This window comes from Cibotium barometz, chromosome 29 (assembly GCF_041138505.1).
Source record: "Cibotium barometz isolate CiBa-2024 chromosome 29, ASM4113850v1, whole genome shotgun sequence".
Classification (NCBI taxonomy): Eukaryota; Viridiplantae; Streptophyta; class Polypodiopsida; order Cyatheales; family Cibotiaceae; genus Cibotium; species Cibotium barometz.
Genome location: NC_141074.1, coordinates 54,420,226 through 54,443,312, shown reverse-complemented (window position 1 = coordinate 54,443,312; position 23,087 = coordinate 54,420,226). Strand labels below are relative to the sequence as shown.

At 45.6% G+C, this 23,087-nt stretch overlaps 1 protein-coding gene across 3 annotated transcripts in view; it reads left to right on the top strand.

The window, feature by feature from the left end:
* The first annotated feature begins 667 nt into the window (after positions 1 to 667).
* LOC147622370 (ABC transporter A family member 8-like) overlaps positions 668 to 23,087 on the top strand; it is a 117,480-nt gene continuing 95,060 nt past the window's right edge. For 2 of the 3 annotated variants that reach the window (XM_086823490.1, XM_086823488.1), the window contains exons 1-6: positions 668 to 1,001; positions 12,492 to 12,876; positions 12,981 to 13,057; positions 13,360 to 13,510; positions 13,608 to 13,727; positions 13,815 to 13,939. In XM_086823490.1, coding sequence (XP_086679616.1) covers positions 837 to 1,001; positions 12,492 to 12,876; positions 12,981 to 13,057; positions 13,360 to 13,510; positions 13,608 to 13,727; positions 13,815 to 13,939 — 1,023 coding nt within the window. In that variant the 5' untranslated portion in view covers positions 668 to 836. Of the gene's footprint in view, positions 1,002 to 11,641; positions 11,828 to 12,491; positions 12,877 to 12,980; positions 13,058 to 13,359; positions 13,511 to 13,607; positions 13,728 to 13,814; positions 13,940 to 23,087 lie in introns of those variants that run through there. The other variant, XM_086823489.1, reaches the window with a different exon arrangement.

The following is a 23,087-nucleotide window of genomic DNA, read 5'->3' as shown; positions in this document are numbered from 1 at the left end:
ATTAGTTGAGCATTACATTTCATTCATTTTTCATTCTTTAGCCTTTGTCAAAGTTTGAAACGTTGAACTTCGGAATGGCCATGTTTTGACATGTGGCCACACCTATGCGAGTCTCCAGCAAATTTCATCTTGAGGAGTGTGAGGGGTATTTGCTAATCTCTCGCAATCCTAGTTGAGATGAAAAGATGTTGATTATTGCTATGTTGGGTAGTACAATAAATTCAATGGTTTAATCCATTAATAATGATCTAATATTCTTGACATATGATATTTCACTTCTTGATAAAAATAGATTTAGAAGTGTATAAGTATATGAGAATATAATATATTAGTAAGCTTGTTGATAATTGCATAGACGTGTGACGGTGAGGTCATCGCATTTGATCTTATTATATAGTATACAAGGTTCTTTGACTTGGGGGGGGGGGGGGGGGGTGTGATCTTTTCCAAAAGTCCAAAGAGTACAAACGTGGGAACGCGTTCTTCCAAAACTTGGGGTTTACTTCATTGAAGCCTAGTAGGCTCGGGCACCGTGCCAACCTAGGCTCGGTAAAGTGGCTACATGCACTTTTTTGGGTTGCTGAAGTGCGTGATGACGTGGTATTTCAATTTATCATTTTTAAATTTTCTTTCTTTTATATTTTGGTTTAGCACGTCCTTCCATTCCATAACGTGTCCACCATGCTAGCTAGCTTTTTGCCTCCGTAAATCTTGTCCAACTCGCTACAGCTCTCTCTCTCTCTTCTTCACCCAACATACTGTGTCTTTCTTGGCTACTCCCTTCTTCTTAAACCATTGTTTGCACTCTTTGAATCTCTACACACTTTCAGAGAAGCATGGAGATGTTTGGCCCAACTAGAGGAGTAGTAGTAGGAGGAGAAGGAGGAGGAGGAGGAGAAAACCAGCAGCAGCAGCAGCAGCAGCAGCAACTTGAGCAAGTGCAAATCACTTCCTTCGGCACTCAAGCCAACGCTTTACTTCGCAAAAACCTTACATTCCAGGTTCTCTCTTGATCACTTTCTTGTGAAATTAATCGCAGCATAATCCATGGCTATAAGCACATATTTAAGAAGGCTTTGCAAAGAAGATTACTGGCCATCTTGGGATTTGCAACTACATTATTCTTGCATTAGTATACACTGGCACATTTTGATCCTAACAATATATTTCACTCTTCACGATTCTCTCAATATCAATTTGAACCACTGTTTTGGGTACCTAAGTTGATGTACCAAATATCAAAGCCTTAAGTGCCTAGCCCTAGAGTAACTACGTTCACCTATTCAAGGAGTAGGGAATGGGTGCTGGGATGCTCATTCCCACTGGCCGTCATGGTCGGCTGGGAGATGACATGTTAGCAGCTGAAATGGAATGCTCCTGAGTACGACAGGTGAACAGCTGGAATGAATTGCACTCTGCACGTGATATCTTAGTATACAGAATTTAAAGTAAAGGTTTTGCCATTACCTTTTCACAGGTATCTTTTGACAGGTTGGTATGGAATTAAGACAACCAGCTACCATGATGGTGCTGTCATAAAAGCACGGACATGGCTAATGGTCAATGCTTAAATACATTTGTTTACTCTCCACTTATGTATCCTCATTAGAGAGAATGAATCATCCAATTTCCTTTCCACCCAAACCCATTTCTAAACATGATACCACCGACCTTGACTCTGGCATGTCCTCTGCCAAAAAACTCTTTGAATGTCAAGGGTGATTTCATAAGCCTCCTAATGAGGTCTAAAAGTAAGGACTCACTGGATTTGTCCCAGAACTAGGTGTTTGGCGTTCCGCACAGCGTAACTGAAGAAGGACATGCTTTTCATGGGGTTAAAAGCATCCCTCCACTCCCACTCATTGGGTCCAGTCTGATAGGACCACCCATCATATAACCAGAGGCTCCAAGAGTCCGTAATCATCCTTCGAGGAGGATCAATGTAGATCTGCTTCTTTGCCCTGCCTAGTGCCCACCACTCTCACTGGCCGGATGGCCAGACCCTCAATGATATCCCACCTAAGACTTCTCTCCAAGAGCCATTTATCTTGAATGGAGTAAACAACCGGTACATTGTCCTCACCCGAAGTGGGAAGGCACATGATCTGAAGAGGTACCTTCCTGAAAATACGCCAAACCATAAGTGACGAGGCCCTTCCACGAAGTTCCCTATGATCCAGTGGTTAGGGATGGCAACATTCATTTGCATAATCCTCTGACTAGTGCCTCTCACATAATGGGTACGAAGCGTTCTCTCATCCTCGTGAGACTCATGAGCCTCTTCCAATGCAACACCGAGGGGAGAAGAGTCACCCAGGCAGCCCACTGGGATATGGGAGGCTGCCCCAAGAGATTACCGTATTCATCCAAGATCAAGTCATTCAGCACAATGGGTTGCATGTTAGCATCCTCAACTGACCGCGGAGGAATATGAACCAAGAAGCTCCTCATGCAATCCTAGGCTCACAGAAGAGATCTCACCAGGGTGAAGAAGATGGTTCAGTGCTCTGCATATAAGAAGATAAAAACGTGGGCTGTAAATCCAATCACCTCCCCAAATCGGAGTGCACCTCATAATCTATTGAAAATCCTTCCAAGGCTCAGCACAGGAAGAAATCTTGTGGCAAGCATCTTACAAAGTAAAGCCTTACAATACATGGGAGATCATTGCTAGCATCACAACCTGGCACATCTGGAATGGTAGATGGAGTGAGGCCATGGAGGGCACTTTGATTTATGATACACAATGAATTTGCAGAATCTAGTGTGATATTATCCACATGCTCATGGGGCCACTTGGGCCAGGATTCAGGGATCTTTGAGGGCTGCAGAGACGAAACATGACCAATTCATGAGAGAATGGGATCATGACATCTTTTTCACTATCTCTCATATGGGACCTTGCTGGCAGCACAAGACACGAGATTGGGTAAGATTCCCCCCCCCCCCCCCCCCCCCCCCAGAAAGAGACTTCTATTAAGTATGAGAAAAACATACAACAATCACAGCTACTATAAGCCGGAAAAGAATAGAATCACCCAAATATATAAGGTGATTTCAATCACTGAGGAGCATCATGATGCCATGTAAGACCTGTGGTACTAGAGAAAAAGAAGATGCCATGGTGCCATTCCCGCATAAATATCACACGCTTTGCCTGCGCAGAACGAGAGGGCCCTTGAATGCGAGCCCAAGTAGCCATAAGAGTGTGGATGATATCACCCCATATAGTACTAATACACTGAGACCCAAAAATCTGGACATTCTCAATAGCCTCTGTGCATCTAGCTCTCAAGATCTGCCATGCTGTAATACTGGCAATAATCTCCCAACTAGTGTCAATCCTCTGTCTAGGGGGTGTATAATCAGAGTGAGGAACACCCTGCAATAAACCATGCTGGGCAATACCTCTACGAATGAAAAAAGCTGAATCTGTACCACTGCCCTCATAAAAAAGCTGCGGACCGGACTGGGAGAGCCAAGCAATTGCCCCCCAAGTCACATGCATGGCTCGGCCACTCAGTTTGCGGAATAGTTGCATCAATTTGATCAATACGAATGCGAGAGCCCCTAAGATGCTGAGTGGATGCAACTCTCCGATCCTTCGGAAGACTTTTAAAGGTCTTCCAAGCAAGAACTGTGTATGCGCATCTCTCCCATCCTGACCATTGCATATCACGAGATGCACCAAGTGGCCGACCAGCCTCATCCCTAATGAACTCGTTCCACATAATAGGTTGTAGGTCAGCCTCGTCCAAAGACCTAGGAAGCCTTTGTCGCAAAAAATATATCATGCTTCTCCATGCTCTGACAATGGCTGCAATAAGAGGGGAAGATGGTGCCCTAATATCAGCCTCTGTGAACAAAAAACGTGTGCTGGGCATCCAGTCTCTCCCGACTCGGGGTGTACATCTGGAAATCTGGGGCTCAGTGCCTGGTAGGAAACCTCTGGCCACAAGTTTGCAAAGCAACACCCTGCACTGAACATCCGGATCGATAATATTCAAGCCCCCCTCTCTTTTGGGCTGAATAACTGTGAGCCAAGCTACCCTAGCACGAGTGTCTGAGGTGCCATCCAAGCCCGACTAGAGAAAATTGCGGATCAATCTCTGCAATTGGCCAATGCACGCACGAGAGAAGCACCAACAAGAGGCAATAAACCAAGCTGAGGCAAGCAAAACCTGATTAACCACCAAAGCTCTGGAGGCTAAATCTAATCTCTTGGAGCTCCAATGGAGAATATCTAGCAGTGCATCCTCTGCTGATCCAAGTAAAACCAAGCTGTGCACCCCAATCAACTCTCGGTGAATCACTAACCCAAAAACCAACAGATTTGTGTCAATTAATGAGTGCCCCTGCTGCTAAACAGAACTCCTCTAGTGCTACCCGGAAGGAACATAAGCATATATGTGAAGCCTCCAAAAATAGGGCTGTGTCATCAGCTAACTCAGAGTCAACCAACTCCTCATGACTACAAAGAGGCAACCTCAATTCTGAAATACCAGGCAGTGGAGCGGAGAAAGATGCTCATGGCCTCTGCAACTATGATATATAATAAAGGGGCTAATGGGCAGCCCTGTCGTACTGAGCAAGAAATCTGAAACCGCTCTCCTCTATCACCGCAAGCAAGAACTCTACTGTGGGCATCACGATACATGCATGAAACTCCCTTGATCCATCTCTGAGAGAAGCCCATATGACTAAGAGTACCCTCAAGGAAGTCCCAATCCACTCTATCATAGGCCGCCTCAAAATCCAAGAGCAGAATGGCTAAGGGCTGATTGCTCGCTTTAGCCCATTCGACGGCCTCCCAAAACGAGAAAATGTTATCAAAGATGCTCCTGCTGTGTAAGAATCCATTCTGGGTATCATGAATAACATCCTGCAAAATTGGCTGCAACCTGATGCTCACTGCCTTAGCAAGAATCTTATAGGCAGTCCCAAGTAAGGTGATAGGTCTCCACTGGCCAATCAATGTCTTATCCCCGCTCTTAGGAATAAGATAAATAAGCCCCTCAGTGAGAGAAGAAGGCATAGAACCTGTGTCCCACATCTCCTGCAAAGCCGATGTGATCTCAACCCCAATCTCATCCCAAAAAGTAATGAAAAAAACAGGGGACAGGCCATCCTCCCCTGGACACTTACCATGGGGCATCCAGAGCGGCACACATCTCCTTAGTGATCTAATATGGCAATGCATTCCAAACCTTCCTCTGTGCCCTGTGTCTCAAATCAGAATGCGGCTCAGCACTAAGAAGCTGGCAATAGAAATCGGTGGCAATCTGTCTAACCATAAGAGGATCTGAGTGAAGAGTGCCATGTGAATCGTGCAATTGCCTAACACTATCTTTGGCATGAGATGGGCCGTGAGAAGCAAAGAAATGTTCGTTACATCTACCACCCATCTGTGTCCAACTGCCTAATCGGAATGCACCTTGTAATCTGCTGCTGTAGAAGAAAGTCCTTCCAAGGCTCAGTGCTCGAAAGAAATCCTTTGACTACCAGCTTACAAAGTAAAGCCTTACAGTGTACATCCGTGTCAATGATGTTCAATCCTCCATCTTGCTTAGGCATAATAATGGTATCCCAAGCCACTCTTGGCCTGGTGTGTACAGTGCCATCTAATCTCGACCAAAGGAAGTTCCGAATAAGCCGACGAAGTTGACCAATGCATCCCTTATGAAACACCCAACATGACGTGACAAACCAAGGAGTCGCTAGCAACACTTGGCTAGTTACCAAGGCTCTAGAGGCCAAATCCAGCTTCTTGCTACTCCAATGCTAAAGTTTGCTTTTAATGCTCATGAGCATAGGGGCGAACTGCTGTGTAGGCGAGATGTCAATGCCAACCAGATAGCCAATATATCTGGTAGTGTATCCTCTCTCAATCCAGGTAAACCCCACATCCAAACCCCAATATGTCTGTGGAGAGTCGCTAATCCGAAACCCTGCTGATTTGTGCCAATTAATGGAGGCACATGCTGCCAAACAAAACATCTCCAAGGCAATGCAAAAAGCACGAAGGCATGCCTGGGAACCCTCCAAAAACATAGCAATATCATCTGCTAACTCAGAGTCTAGTAACTTCTCCTTTGTGCGAAGAGGCAGCTTGAGGCTTGAGATCCCTGGGGTAACTCTTTGAAACCTGCTCATAGCCTCCATTACTAAAGTAGTGGAGCTAAGGGACATCCCTACCTCATGGAGTGGGAGATCTAAAAGCACTCACCATGCCCCCCGCAGGCTAAAACTACGCTGAGGGCCTCCCTATACATGCATGAATGATGAGACCCGTGTGATCCACTCCTGAGAGAAACCCATCCGTGCCATCTTGCCTTCCAAGAAGTCCCAATCCACTTTGTCATAAGCTTTTTCAAAGTCTAGCAAAAGAATGGCAAGGGGTTGTTGGCTAGATTTAGCCCACTCCACAGCTCCCTAGAATGAAAAAATGTTATAAAAAATACTCCTTGGAGGAAACCATTATGTGTATCATGAATAACTCTCTGAAGAACAGGTTGAAGCCTCATACTTACTGCCTTCGCTAAGATGTTGTAAGCAAAACCAAGCAGAGTAATGAGACTCCACTGTCTAATATTGATCTTGTCCCCACCTTTCGGGACAAGGTGGATAAGACCCTTTGTGATAAAAGGGGGCATCATATAGGAAAGAGAGAGAAATCTCTCTTGGGTTCGCATCCAATTGCGATGCAACAGTCTCCACACCATCATCCATGATAGCAGTTTGCCTTTGTGCATCCAAAACCTGCTTGACACCTAGATCTTCTTGCAAACTCTTCGATTGAGCATCTCTTTTATGAACTTGTCTCTTGAGATTCTTTCAGCATGCATTCTCTCTTGCTCATTAGTGTCTTGCACCACACCTCTTTGCCATGGGATGGCTGTCCCTCATGTACATAGACACCATGGTCTTGTCGTTTCCCATGGGACGGCTGTCCCTCTTGTGCATAACCACTAGGGAATACATGGAATACATTTTCAGCATGGTATTCTGCACTCTGGCATGTATACCATGGTGTACATTATCGCCCATCTGTTCATCAAACGAGCTTGTCTTCTTGCATAAACATGCACACCACTACCTGCATGGCTGGCCATAATGCTTAAAAACACTAGCAGTTAGTGTATGCAAGATAGGATCATCTTCCACACAGGAAGGAGGAAGATCTTAGGCTTTGATACCAATCTAATTCCACCGGTCAGGGTTGAGCACAATCTTGACACACTTAAACTATTAATGCTCATAAACAAAGTGAATTGGCACAACACAAAACAAGTTAGCAAGCTGAAAATTTAAATGGTAGTGCAATAGGGCTAGAAAGGGCCGACCCCTTGTAATATGATGTTACATGTAGAAGCTATAGGAGTCTTCGTTCAGCCCTAAATATCATTTGGGAACATGTTGATGCAAAACGCATGCAGAAGAGAGAGAGACATAGCTGAGTATTCAGTATATTCGTATGGTACAAAAAGGATGTACAAATCCTACAGCCATAAGCTGCCTTGAAAAGGTAGTAAAATACCTAATCTAATCCTAGGCTATGATCCAGCCCAATGCTAGACTGAATAGTCTAAACGATGAGTACTTGTGTCTTTTTATAGGCCTTGGAGTGACTTAGTGAACTAGCTGACCAGCAGTCGGCCAACTCTTGGACAAAAGCCAAAGTCTTGATGCAGCTGACTGCTGTCCTTGCAGCTGACAGGTGTCCTTGCAGCCGACAGGAGTCCCTAGTCAATCGCTTGCCAAATCTAGCAACTAATGCTCCTATCTGGTTCTTTATCTTGTTGCCTCTTCAGGACTAGATCTAAGATCAGCTAGTGCATGTCTTGCACAATGACATTATCACGGAATTTTACATAAAAGCTCCATGGGCAATGCTTGGCAGATTTCCAATGACCTTCATGCATATGAAAACAATTAGCAATGTTGAAAATTGAAATGATAGTGCAATAGGGCCAGAAAGGGCCGACCCCTTGTAATATGATTTGTATTATCAAGGAATTTTACATACAAGCTCCATGGGCAATGCTTGGCAGATTTTCAATGACCTTCATGCATATGAAAACAATTTCAAACATGTTGTGTTGTTGTAGAGGTTGAATCCACAGCTTCAATCGTGAAGGACCTCACTCCCCAATCCCAGTATCTTGCCACAAGTAGCTATGCTCCACTGGCATCGATACACATCCAAGTGTGTGCTAGGCCGAGACATAGGAAACCTTACTGGTCAAGAATGTGGATGTAGAGTAGGTTTAGCAGACACAAGAAACTCTTACCCTGAGAATCGGTTGTTGCCATTTACAGTCACCTTCCAGCTTTAGGTTGAAGTAATGTGATGAAAGAATACTTCATAGCACTCCCGGCTGAAATTAGGGTTTCTATAGAATTAGAATTTCATAAGATATAGGGTTATTGCAAATTAGGGTTTTTGAAAATTAGGGTTTCATATTTTGGAAGAATTGTCAACAACAGAATTGATCAAACCCTTGCCATCATGTAGAAATCCATGAAAGAGTAGAGGATTATGTCTATCTGGGGTTAGAAACCTAAAATTTTGACTCTTCCTCTTGAAGTTGGCCTCCCATTCAAGAGGGAGGAGGGAGAGAAGAAAGAAAAGGTTTCCTTATGCATAGAGGATGGCTTATGGGATCACCCTTGACATTCAGAGAGCTTTTTGGCGGAGGTTGTGGCAGTCGTATAGGGAAACAAAGATTTCCTCTTTTATTTGGCTTTCTCTACATGGTGGTGTTGACACCAACCAATGGAGATCGATTATTTTGGTACTAGCCCAGCTTATCTTCTGGAGATGTGTAGGTGCTTCAAAGATAGTCTACCATTGCTTATGGGAGTGCAGAGAGGCACAAAGGATTTGGATTGCAATAGCACATCTTTTTGGAAGGATCAGGAGGTATGCCTACATAGATTAGAGCCCTTATTGCTCGGCATCAGAGGCGCCTACCTCGCTTCTACGACCTCTACATTCTACACAGTCCCATGGCGGAGATACTTGATCTAAGGAGAGGGCAACACTTCAACTGATCAGCATACATGGATCTACCTTATATACATTTTCCAGTATTTTCTACTCCGTATCATCTCGGAGTCTTACAATTATGTTCTCATATCTATAAGACAATCAGTTTATCATACTTTTTAGTCTCATTTAGTTGTTCTCTTTGATGAGACACCAACTTCAGATGTACTCTTAGTTTTGGTCTCATAGGCCATTATGGCCTCTTAGAGACGTTAATATATCATTTCATTTCATTTCATTTTCTCTCTCTCGCTTGGCACACGGAGGGCTGGACTGCAGGCACACAGGGCTGCATACTCTTCTCTCTTGGTGAAAAGCAAGGCGGGCAAGGCTGGAGCTTGAAGCGTGTGCTTTCTCTCTGGGAAGAGCCGGCTGCAGTACACGCACAGCCTACAGGAGCTTTTGCTTGTCGGAAGGCTGGTCAGTGCTCTCCCTCTCTCGTGGAAAAGCTGGGGGCTGGACTGCGCTCATTCTTCCTCTCACTTTCTCCCTCTCTTGGAAGGAGACGCAGGGCTTTAGGCGGCTGCGGGTAGTGCACAGCCGTGTGGGTTTCTCTCTCTCTCCTGCACACTTGCGGGGCATCAGCTTGGTGTTTGGTGGTTCCGAACACATGAACACAGACATCATGTTGATGGCGTTCAACTGATGGAACTTTCAGCTTCTCTTTCTTTGGTTCGGGACTGTTTTGGAAAGGGTTTATGGACTGTTTCGTGGTAGTGCATGTGGCTACGAACATGAGCAATTCCGGGACTATTTTGAGATCAGTTCAAGGACTGTTTATGGGCTGTTTTTGGTTGGCTGCAAATTCAGCTATGTGCTTGGGTTTCCGGCTACAAGTATAGGTCACTTGAATGTGTTCCTTGGCATGGGACTGATGCAAGCTCGCATGGCTGCATGCTCATGGAGTAGATTGTTTTCTTCCTGCTGGAAAGAAACAGAGGGACCTACAGTTATGGGCATCTCTAAGTTTCCAGATGTTTCATGAGGGAACAGGTAACTAGATGTATGCCGTTGTTTGCACTGTTGTTGAATGGTGCTGTGAATGGTTCTGTATGGAAACAATACAAAGGTTTCAAAGGGAAACAGGCCTAAGGGTTTCATGGGAAACAGGTCGTAGGTTTCTCGAGGAAACATGTTTATGGTCCTCCAGGAGATAGGTCACATGTAGGCAGAAGGTACATGAATGGACACATGTTTGGTACAACCTTGCTACTGATTGGACAGGGGACAGGGGACAGAGATGGATAGTACCCTTGGAAGGTAGAGAGGGTTGGTACAAGTGTGTTGATTGTATGGTATGCTGTGCTGTGATGCGAGTTCTCTTTTGGGAGACAGTTTGGGAGTTTGTGTTGTGATGCAGAAGCACTGGATGTGTCAGGGTGTGATGCTATTCATAGGGTGAGAGGTTGTGGATGGTTGTGGCAGCCCTGACCATGGGAGAAAGCTTCTCTATGCAGACTCAATGTGTGAGAGCCTTTTGATGTGAACAATGGCTGGACTTATTTGTGGATGCTGAGTGGATATGAAGCCATGATGCAGGGTCTTTGTAGGCTTCAGGAGTTCTACTGTGACGGCTGAGTTTCCAGCCTTATTGTAATCAAAGCTCTTATAATCAATTAAAGAAATACCGCAAGGGGCGCCACTGCGTTTTGGGGCCAATCTGTGTCTGTGTATAGTTTGCATGAGCACTCTAGCTCCCCCTGTTTGTTTTCCTTTTCTTGGTCCTCAAAGGTGTTGAAGTGTTTTGTGTGTAAGTTTGTTTTTGCACCGCCCTTTGGTTTCGTCTGAAGACCGAGGCCGGTTTACAAGGTTCTTTATCTTCATTCCAAGATTTTCTCTTGCGGCCCTAGTCAACTGGATCAAGCTCTTGCAAAGCGATCAAACCATCAACTAAGCTCTCATCCTCATGAAGATACTTCTTCAATCAACTAACATGAAACATTGGGTGGACTAAGTTATCTGGTTTATATTGCATTTAAGGCCACATTTGGTGTTTTATTTTATCCTATTGTACTTGAAAACAATAGATTAAACCCATGATTTAATTCAACCAAAACAATCCATAGGGAAATGCTTACACAAATTATATTTAAACTCCAATAAAAGCAAGTAACTTTCTTGATTGTTGCCACTTACGAACATTAGCTCTCAACAGATCCTCCAAGACCTAGTTGATTCTCTAGGTACAACCATCCATCTAGGGATGATGATATCTACTGCTAAGAAAAAAAGTTTAGTGTCAAGTTTATCGAAAACACGAAGTTTAGTACCAGTTTATTGAAAATACGCTAGCAAGTTTGCTACCAGAAATTGCTTCTAAACACGGACCCTGACCCGATATGACATATTTTAGTAAGCAACCTGGTAAAACATCTCCCTTTGCACAACAAGCCTGACTGCAGCGCTAACAACCTTCGCGTCTCCTCTGCAACCGATCACCTTGGTAGAAGATGCCTTCAAGTTCATTTACAGGGCTCTCTTAAGTGTGCATTGGTTTCTTCCTCCCGCACTGCCTTGCCCTCTTATGACCCTCAGTGAATGCTTTTGCCAAAGCCTAGAAGCAAGCTTTCCATAAATTGACCGCTTTCTCAGACATCTCCTGGTCACACACAAATTCCATGGAAGAATTCAAACAACATTGGTAAGCTGCCTTTCGAGTTGTGGAGATCCAGAAAACCAATGTAAGAACGATAGTGCACTGAGCAGGCTGATTGCAAGTGTACGCTCCTGGCTGGTGGAGGGATGATTTACATTGAACTGAGTAGGCTGATTGCAAAGGTAGGCTCCTGGCTGGTGGGATGATTTACGTTGATAAGTGGTTTCTTGTGTGATGCACTGATGCTTGATGTGAGGCGCTTGATTTCTTAGATGCTGAATTACTGGATGTTTGGAGTGGAGAATGTGTGGGCCTATTTTTGGGGCCATCTGCGCCCCTTGCATTCTGGTAGGCCTTCCAACTTGTCTGATTTGTCCATCTTGGCTGCCAAGCTGTTTGGTCCAAAACCTGTCCACATGCGTCCATCGCTGGGAACTTGGCCTAACAAGCTATGTGGGACAGTTGTAAACACTTTAAATTCAGGTGGGTCACAAATTTTGTGGGACTGCCCACAAAAATTGCTTAGTGCACATCTCTAACCAAAAAGATTGTCCCAAAACTTGCACTTATAGTATATATATTTACATGTGCCACCCAAGTGCACCAGGTGCACTTGACATCTGGAGTGCCATGATGGAAAACTTATTGCGTGTCAGCGGAACATATCTATGATCTGTATCTATTATGGCTGGGTCCATGGAAGCCGAATTGAATGACAGCAACTGTGTGAATGGCATTGGAGAGAGGGAGGAACAAAAATAACTTCAACTTGGTCTTATACATTTTCTTGGTAGCAGCCTATGGAGAAATAAATATTCTAACGGTAGTTCACAATGTATTATGCAGAAACGAAACGTGAAGACGAATGCTTGCATCATCTCCTTTCCAATTCTTCTGTGTCTCCTCCTCCTTGTGCTTCAAGTGGCTATAAATAAAGTCTTTTCAGATTCAAAGTACGAATGTGGTTGTGAGTGTATACCCTTCACAAATGGCACTTCTGGCTGTGAAAAGAAGTGTGGCATAGAATATTCGACTCAAACTCAAGCAGGAAGTTGTGCTATTGAGTCACCATCAATGTGGCCAGCATTCTTGCAAGTTCCTGCACCTCAGTACCGTGCAGTCAGTGAATCGGACTCTGAATTTCGAGATCTTCCTGCTTCTTCTTGTAGAGATAATGGCTCGTGCCCTGTGTCGTTCCTGTACACGGGTCGAAACCAATCCCTTGCTCAAGGTTTGTGCATCAAAGTTCATAAGGTAAAAATTCAAGTAAATTTTTAGCTATATAAATTTTGAGGGGATGAATGCTTGTAAATATCTTGTTTTTTGTAATAACAGACATGGCATCACTTCTACTGCGAGAATCAAATTCCAACTCCTCAGATCCCTTGGTGAAGCTTTCAGATATTACTCCGGTAAGAGAGGGAACGTTGGATCAGTTTTAAAAAATGATATTATGGTTTTTTTCCCTTTTTTCTGTCCACCAGTGAATTTTTCCTGCTAAGAATAAACCTTTTGAACTCTTAACTTCCAAGTGATTTCTATTCAAATATAGGGGACCTCTTCTTGGACCTATGCTACTAATTTCATTGAATCAGCAATGCTCTGGCATCCATGCGTGTGTGTGCCTCTATGCATGGGTGCGTGCGTGTACACGCACAACAATTTTTGTGTGTGTATAACCACTAACTTGCAAGTGATTTCTATTAAAATCTAGGGGACCTCTACTTGGACCTATGCTACTAATGTCATTGAACCGGCAATACTCTCCCCACACGATTTATATGTTCTCTTATCAAATTGCTCAGCACAACCTCCTGGCGGCATTGTGGTTTCACTTTCTCTTGGATCAAATTCTTTAGCTACTGGTATCCTCCATTTTGTTCTAAATCTTCATTGTTTGAAGCCATAATAATCTTAAGTCCTGGAAAATCTTAATACCAAGGATCATCTTCTGGAATCCAGACATTCAATGCATTGAACCAAAGCTATTGTGGAGAGACAGCTACAACATGATAAATAATGAGCTCTATGAAGGGTTTAGAAATGGAAATCCGAGCAATCAGATCAATGAAGTATCCGTTGGTGGGTCTTGTGCTTAGAAGATATTGATTTACTTCATAATTGGGTGTGGTGTGCTGAACATATATGCTACGTGGGTTGTCTTTGCAGCATATGATTTTGCATCCACATCAGCAACAAGCTTTGATGTAACCATCGGGTATAATGCTACTTACAAGAATGACACAGGAAATGCACCTCCGGGATTGGTTCGGGTTTCTCGATCAATGAACCTGGTAGGTCCCCTTTGGTATGACTTATGCTGGAATCTGTTGAATTTTATCGTGGAATGCTTCCTAGCGTGGAGCAATGATTTCTAACATGCTGGTATGACATGCTGGAATCTGTTGAATTTAATTGTGGAATGGCTCCTGGTGTGGAGCAATGATTTCTAACATGCTTCTCTGTTTGACCAAAGGTTTGATGAAGTTTCTAAGGCACTCGGCATGAATAGTACCCTTACACTTTTCATATCCCTAAAATGACACCTCTTGCAGGCTAAAGTCTCTGTTTAAAGAGATACCTAAATATGCAAGTGAAGCATTTTGGGCTCATCAATATATGTGATCCTTTTAGGATTTTCAATCTCTCCCTCTCTTTGCATGTTTGACTGTGTGCTAGACCTTCTAGAGGCATCGGTTTACCATCATACCTTTGACTCTCCATTCAGTTTTCTGGGTTATAGATTGCTCAACTACCTTGTCTTCATAAAATTATCCCCATACAAGGATGCTTAGGTCATGGCTACTGGGGATCATTAGGCTTAGTTCTATCAGAGAGCAGAGGTCCTCAGACAGGGATCTTCTAGATGTTCTATTCTATTCCGGCTTATAGCCGTGATTGTTGTATGCCTTTTTTCATACTTAATAAAAGTCTCTTTCCTGAAAAAAAGAGAAAGCGCAGTAGATTTATGAGAGAGTGGAACCATGGTATTTTCTTGTGTATCGTTAGCCAATTCAAAGACCAAAATCTCCTCGTCCTACGGAAAATTATAACAGGCTCTACTTCCCTGCCCTTAAAGAGAAGCTGTGAGCCAGACTTAGTCAACCATGCAATAGCACCCTAGGTAATATAGATAGGATCACTCTTCAATCTGCCCAAGAGCTGGCCTACAGATACCCAGATCCTTGGTGCTCATCTGCACTTCCATAAGCAATGATACATTGTCTCTCGAATGGAGCTGGGAATATAGGACAAGAGGGATCCACACCAAAGATAGATCTCTATTGGTTGGTCGGCAACCCACCGTGTAGAAACAGCGAGAAGAAGTAGGATATCTGGCCCCTCCTGTATGTGTGCCATAGTCTCTACCAGAATCTCCTCTGAATGGAGGGTGTAATGTCATACACCTCCCAGTTAGGCATAAGAGTGGGAATGCTGTGGGTCTGTCCAAGCATGAGCAACCTAACATGACGCACTGTGTAGCTAAAGAAAGGTATGCTCCTCATGGGGTTAGTTACATCACCCATTTCCACCACGCACCCGGGTCCCAATGTAGAGATCTGATAAGGCATCCACCACATAGCCATAGGAACCATGAAGCAAAAGTAGCCATCAGAGGGCCGCAGAGAGAAAGCGTGGCCAGTTTATGAGAGAGTGGGATCATGGTCTATTCTTCATTTCCACTCATATGGGACCTTGTTGGCAACACAAGGCACCCGATTGGTTGAGATCTCCACCTAGTTTGGTTTGAAATCTCCCTTTTGTATATTTTTTCATATTTAATAGAAGTCTCTTCTTTGGAAAAAAAAAAAGTAGCCATCACTGGGGAAGGATCACGGATCCAAGTGTGATCACATGTACATGACATCTCTCCATCCACCATCCCGATTGAATGGAATAGAAGGCAACAACATCTTCCTCCTCTAGCTTCGGGAATCCCATCACCTGAAGGGTCATCCAAGACCCCCCCCCCCCCCCCCCCCCCAGGGCTGAGCGCCGTCACGGTGTGCGCCAGGCTGGCAGAGTACAGGAGGATTCGGTTCTGTCAAAGAACCATTTGAGCATTTATCTTAGCACCTACCCGTTCGCCACGGGCCCCCTCCAGTCACGGAGTGGGCCCCTCCGGTTTGGCGGCCAATTCCCCGTCGGGACTCCTCCCCTGCCTCTCAGTGCCTAGTGAGGCCGGTAGACCCCACTGAGCCCCCGGTGAGGACCCCACTGAACCCTTGGTGAGCCTCTTCTAGTAGCCTTCCTCTCCGATGGATCTCTCCTAGCAGTGCCCCTCTCCGGCCTCTCTGCCCCCCCGCCCCCTCCCCCTCCTCCTCCATCCTCGCCCTCATCTCTACCCCTGCAGGAGCTCCTTCAGTCTCGTCTGCCGCATCAGAACTTGCCCTTCCCTCTCCCTCCACCTCTCTAGAGCACTCCCGTCGACCCCCAGCAGCCCCCGACCCGGAGCGGAGGCAGCTGGCGAGTTCCGTTCACCGCTTGATTCACCGTTTCTTTGAGCTGGTTGAGATGACCATTGCCACTTCCCCGGTGAGGGCTCTCGCGCTAGAGTCCACAGGTGGCCCCCCTAGGATCTTGTGTGGCAGCCTGCGGATTATAGTTTCTTCCGATGTCTTCCGGCGGAAGGGACATATATGTTTGAGGAGATAGTAGCCCCTATTCGGATATGTGTGGTTTTTCACCATTCCAAACCCTCTATGCCAAAGAATGGCGCGATGATCTTCTCTTTCCCTTTGAGTGCAACTCCATGAGTGCAACTCCAGGGACGGAGCGGGACTCAGAGTTGGTGGATGCCGCCATCCAGGGACAGGGAGTTGAGCTCTCCCATCATCTTCACGATCTTCGCTTCACCGACGTACTCACCCATCTATGGCCATTGTCTAGGATGGAGCTTGGAGGCTCAGCCCATAGAGACCAGGACGGAGAGACGGTGACCTCTAGCCTGGAGGTGCTGCTTTTTGTCTTCATGCATATTTCGTAGTACCTCTCCCCCCTTCTTACAGGTACCTCCATTGCGATTGATGGAGCTCAGAGTATGCATACTCTCGTGCTCGGACATAGTGGTGTCACATTGAGGACAGGATCCACGCCCACTTTGTGTGCCTTCGTCCCAAGATGGATTATGATTATTCCCTGTCTAAACCCTTGCCCAAGACTCTTCGAGTGGAGGGCAGTTCCATGAGTTCCGCCTCACACAGAGATTGATCTGTGGATAGTCTCATGGAACATTCAGGGTTTAGGGGGGCCTCAGTGCTTTCAGAGATGAGGTGTCCTTAGAGGAGAGCTCTAGAGAGCTATAGTGGCAGTCACAGGGCCTCTCACAGTGTTTCCTCTCAGATTTTTGGAAAAGGCTCTGGGACAGTTTTCGGCCTAGAAAGATCACCCTCTTTCTTTGGTTGCTAGCACATAGTAGTTTGGCGGTCTGCACTTGGTTGGCAGTTGGAGATCACCCAACTGCTTGTCCAAGGTTTACCCCCGGGAGTATCAGCGACATTGTCTTTAGGATTGCCCGAAGGCACAACAGGTTTGGCAGTGGATTCTCTACATCTTCACTATGGACAGGGCCTCGACCCGGATCATTATATGGGGCACCGTCGCTTGGGCCACAGAGGCTGAGGTGGTCAGGGCTTACAAGGAGGAAGGGGGAGGGCTAGCCCTTCAGGTCTTTCACCATTGCATTTCAATAGTACTAGTCCCAGTCCCACCTGCAGATCACTTGTGAGTAGCCTCTTTCCAGAGATGGGAGATTTGTAGTAGCATTGCAGCCTGACACATCTAGAGAGCTAGATGCAGTGAAGCCAGTGAGGGTACCCATACTCCGCTAACTGAGTCTATAAGGAGCATTTGGCTCGATATCATACATAGCCTCCGTGGCTAGTGGGGAAAGTTGCAACTTGCAGGGTGGATCTGACCGCATGCAGAAGTGGCGGGAAGCTTTCTCCCAAAAGGAAATGTTATCAAAGATGCTTCTTCCTTGGAGGGCTGCAATCTCATGCTCACTACCTTGGCAAGAATTTTGTATGCAGTCCTCCACTGGGCAATGCTACCCTTATCACCACCCTTAGGGATGAGGTGGATAAGACCCTCGGTAAGAACAGGAGGCATAGAGCCCATGTTCCACATATCCTGTAATGCCACAATGATCGCATCCCCAATGTCATCCCAAAAACTCAGGAAAAAACGTGGGAGAGAGGCCATCATCATCCCCAAGACATCCCCAATGTCATCCCAAAACCTCATGAAAAAACATGGGAGAGAGGCCATCATCCCCAAGACATCCCTGTGAGTGACAGGTACCATGTGGTAATGCCTGAATTGCATGTATGACCTCATTTGCGGAAAAAGGGGCATGAAGCAGTGCACACATGTCATCCGAAATCAGCCTAGGCAAGGACTCCCAAACCTTCTGCTGCGTGGCCTATCCTTTTGAGGGGAGTGAGCCTCTGCATGTAATAGGCGGCAATAAAAATCAGAGGCAATCGTCCTCACCATGTCAGGCTCTGAGTGGATCACTCCTTCCGTGTTCTGCAGCTGTCTAATGCATCTCGTGTTATGGAAGAGGCCATGGGCAGCAAACAAATGCCTGTTACATCTACCTCTCATATAAATCCAGAATGACTCTGTAGCAAGTTTGAGTGGATACGAACAAAGCCAAAACAAGAAAATTGCATTGATCCTTTGAATGAGGCAAAGTGCCCCTTATACAATATGCTCAAGGCATTATAATCCCTTTGCCTTATGACCTCCTGCCTTTACATTTAACCAGAAAACCACGTCATTACAATGGGCAACCAACCCCTCTACAGGTGCCCTGGGTGTTAAGAGCTCACCGTCCCCATGAACAACCATCAGAAAACACATACATAGCTCCCATACATGTGTATACCACCAGACTACCAGAATCCAAGTATAAATGATGACCATTGTCAACCATGCGAGCATGAGAAGGTGGAGTCATGCTTGAGTAATCATTTTACCAAGCCATCTTCTCCCTGCTGCACCAAGAGTGGGTCAAACCCTCCGCCCCCTTGGCTTCTAATCTACTGCACCACGCCACACGTGGCTCCTACAAGCTTCTCCTACAACATGGTTGATTTTGAATTTAAACCCATCCTTTACAACCAACATAAATTATACACATGAGTGGAAAATAACAGAAATGCTTACATGCAATTCCATCCAAGAGGGGACTTGAAAGTACTATGTCCAGGCCAAAGAGGAGATGTCGATGAAGCCCAAGCCCAGGTGTAGACCACTGCAGCCTGATGTGTTAAGTCATTGGTTCACTTTACATGTGGTAGCAAGAATCATTCTCTAGTGTAGCATCCAGCCCGATCTCCTGTGGTTTGTCTAAATTGAGTGCCCAATGCCCATTGTGCCGATCATCAATTGAACAATTGACTCCTACAGCAGTTATAGAAGAAGATGGATCCCGCCTTGTGGACCCACAGCAAAGAAGAGATCAGTCCATGCTGGGTGCCATGGCAGCAGAATTGTCATGATGGGGGGTGCTAGGTACCAAGCAAAGGTGAAAAGAAAGGAAAAGAAAAAAAAGACGGAGAATGCGGTGATGAAGGCGGGTGGTAGAAGCGGAGAAGCGCAGTGTTGTGGGGGGGATAGGCAATGATACCAAGCGTAAGAGTGATAAGCATAGGCAGGAGGGGTCGATAAGGCATACGCAGAGAACTGATAAGCTACAGGGTAGAGGTACGTGGTAAAAATCCGATCGGTGTGGATGGGGCCAAACTTGACACGTAGCAGGCTGTTCGCCTGGACAGGTGCGAAAATGTTGCAAAGGGCGCAGAGCACCGTAACAAACAGCCAGATGGGACCTGGGGAGGGGGAGTGATGGAAACTCACTCCTCCCCAGCAGGATTGCCAAAAACTTGCCCTACCTGTAGCAAGTTTGAGTGGATAGGAACAAAGCCAAAACAAGAAAATTGCATTGATCCTTCGAATGAGGGAAAGTGCCCCTTTTATACAATATTCTCAAGGCATTATCATCCCTTTAGCTCACACACATCACCTCCTTCCTTTACATTTTAACTAGAAAACCATGTCATTACAATGGGCAAACCAACCCCTCTACAGGTGCCCCGGGTGTTAAGAGTTCACCGCCCCAGTGAACAACCATCAGAAAACATGTACATAGCTCCCATACATGTGTATACCACCAGAATACCACAATCCAAGTACAAAAGATGACCATTGTCAACAATGTGAGCATGAGAAGGTGGAGTCATGCTTGAGTAATCGTGTTACCAAGTCATCTTCTCCCTGCTGCGCCAAGAGCGGGTCAAATCCTCCGCCCGCTTTGTTCCTAATCTACTGCACCATGCCACACATGGCTCCTACAAGCTTCTCCTACAACATGGTTAATTTTGAATTTAAGCCCATCCTTTACAACCAACATAAATTATACACATGAGTGGAAAAATACAGAAATGCTTTCATGCAAAATTCCATCCAAGAGGGGACTTGAAAGTACTATGTCCAGCCCAAGGAGATGTTGATGAAGCCCAAGCCCAGGTGTTAGCGAGGTAGGCCAGTGCAGGATGATGTGTTGAGTCATCGATTCACTTGGTAGCAAGAATCGTTCTCCAGTGTAGCATCCAGCCCAATCTCCTGTGGTTTTTCTTCATTGAGTGCCCAATGCCCATTGTGCCGATCAACAATTGAACAATTGACTCCTTCTACAGCATCTATAGAAGAAGGCCTATCCCACCTCTTGAACCCACAACAAAGAAGATTTGTAGAAGATCAGTCCACGCTGGGTGCCATGGCAGCAGAATTGTCATGATGGGGGGGGGGTGGGGTGGGGGGGCGCTAGGTACCAAGCAAAGGTGGAAAGAAAAGAAAAGATAAAAAAACAGGGGGATCCGGTGATGAAGGCGGGTGGTAGAAGCGAAGAAGCGCAGGGTGGTGGGGGAATAGGCAATAAGACCAAGCGTAGCCATAAGGCATACATAGATAATTGATAAGCCACAAGGTAGAGGTACGTGGTAAAGATCCGATCGGTGCGGATGGCACCAAACTTGACACGTCAGCAGGTCGTTCGCCTGGACAGGTGCGAACATGTTGCAAAGGGCGCTGAGGACCGTAACAAACAGCAGGGACACTACTCTCCTGACCCTCCATCCTCTGTGCCATCGCTTTCGGTCACACCACATTCGCTCTCATTTTTTCTTTGGGCTCCTCTCCTTCCACCTAAGCTGCGCTTCCTCATTCAGAACTGTATGAAATTTTTACTTCAACAACTTGACATGTCAGCAGGTCATTCCCCTCAGGTGCGAACATGTTGCAAAGGGCGCTGAGGACCGTAACAAACAGCAGGGACAAAGCGTGAAGGATCTGTGTTGGGTGGTGAGGGCAGATGAAGGTCGAAGTAGAGGTTGCATCGTCAGGCTGGAGAAGAAGGGAGCCACGTCGGTGGAGAAGGCTGACTTGTGAAGAGGCAAACCGAGGAGAGTGGTGGTGGCTTCAGCCTGGTGTAGGAGCAGCAGAAGAGCTAGGCAACTTCAGAATAATGACTAGGTGATGGGAGAGCTAGGCAACTTCAGAATAAGAGCTAGGTGACTTTGGAATACGAGATATAGTGGAGGTTGGGCAATACTCTAAAGATGGTGAGGAGCAGTGGATGAGCTAGATGACCTAAAGCATGATGAGCAGCACTAACATGAATTAAGCTAGATGGGACAAGTTGGCCACCTGACCCTTGATTGGGGCATTATGGCTTCTACCCTAGCCAATCCTTCTCCTCTCGCACAGGCTGTGAGAACTATCAATTTCTCACAAGACAAGCTTCTCATCGTCCAAAGTGACATTGACAAAGAAATGAAGACTACTCTCATTGGGAGAGTCTATGGCTCTCACCCTGCCCGTTCGCAAGTTAGACGTTATCTTACGGAAGCCCTGCCTTCGGAACCGGCTGTGCAATTTCTTGATGCCGGTTTACTTGGATGAGACTTCTTCCAAGTTGACTTCAACTCCCCAGAATCCACATCTTAGGCACTTGGTGGCAGCCTGTTTCCCCTTGGCACAAAGGAGACTTTTATTAAGTATGAATAGATCATACAAAATCACGGCTCGAAGCTGGAACAAAACAAGACCTCATCCCAAGATGTACGGTGATCTCAACCAATATGGGGCACAAAGGTGCCAAGAGAGGCCTGGGGGTGTCGTTGAGAAAAAGATCCCTTGATCCCACTCCTTTATGAAAACAGTGTTTGTATGCGCAAATTTGGATGGTCCCTGTATATGAGCCCATGTGGGGGGTTCGTTGAGAAAAAGATCCCCTTGATCCCACTCCTTTATGAAAACAGTGTTTGTATGCGCAAATTTGGATGGTCCCTGTGCATTCCTTGGTTGCATGTGCAACTCTTGAGTTATCATTGCCATGGCATGATCCATAAACAATTCAGCTTTCTTGGCCTTCAAACGATCATGTACCAACGGATCCTGGTAGTAGAGCTTCGATTCTTCTAATTATGCATAAAAAGAGCCTACATATGAGTAAGTTTAGCCCTTAAGGCTATGGATTCTCCTCCTTGCATTTTCTCTTTACCACGGGACGGCTGTCCCACATGTTCCTATTCCTTAGTATGCACAATATGAGTATATTCTTCTTGTAAAGCATTGCAAGCATGCATATCATTGTCCCCATCTCTTGTGTTGGCATCTCCAACATTCACTATAAGGTTGTCCATAGTGTTTTGAGTGTAGAGATAGCTAGTGTTTGCAGTGATTGTCTTTCATGATGGAAGTGAAAGAGAACCGTATGCTCTGATACCAATGTAATTCCACCAGTCCGTGTGGAATGTTTGGTTGAACACAATGCTAATCAATACACTTAAATGCACTGAGATTTTATGGACAATAAGCACAATACAAGATGTAATTTGCTCAATTGGCAAAAGATGCACAATGAGCCGGAATGGTCAGCCCCTCCCTCGAGTAGTGTATATTAATCTTGGGAGAACGAAGTACATAGTGTCATGGGCATTTTTGACTAGATTTCAATGTATATGAATACAGTATTGGTTGTCAGTGAAGATCACTACCCTCTCAAGTGCCTGTGTTTCCTACCATCTGCTCTCTATTGTTCCACCCACACATGGTAGAAACAATCTACAAGAGAGCACGTAGGACAAGAGAACACTACACAAGGTATGTGAACATGGAGTCCTGCTCCTCCCTCGTGTGACTTGCTTCCATAATTGAGCATTAAAGCTTACCAATTGCAAGTAGAGTTGATGTCAGTGGAAGTCTTCGATGGATGCATCTGGAGTTTTGAAATCTTTAGTTTGTCGTGACCCGTCAAGACAAAAGTCTTCAAGTGGATGCAGAGAACCCTAGGAAAGCTTCCCCTATGGTTCAACTTGAGAAAGGAAGGCTGGAATCAGGGTTTTTAGCCAAAAGACCAGAAATTACAGCAAA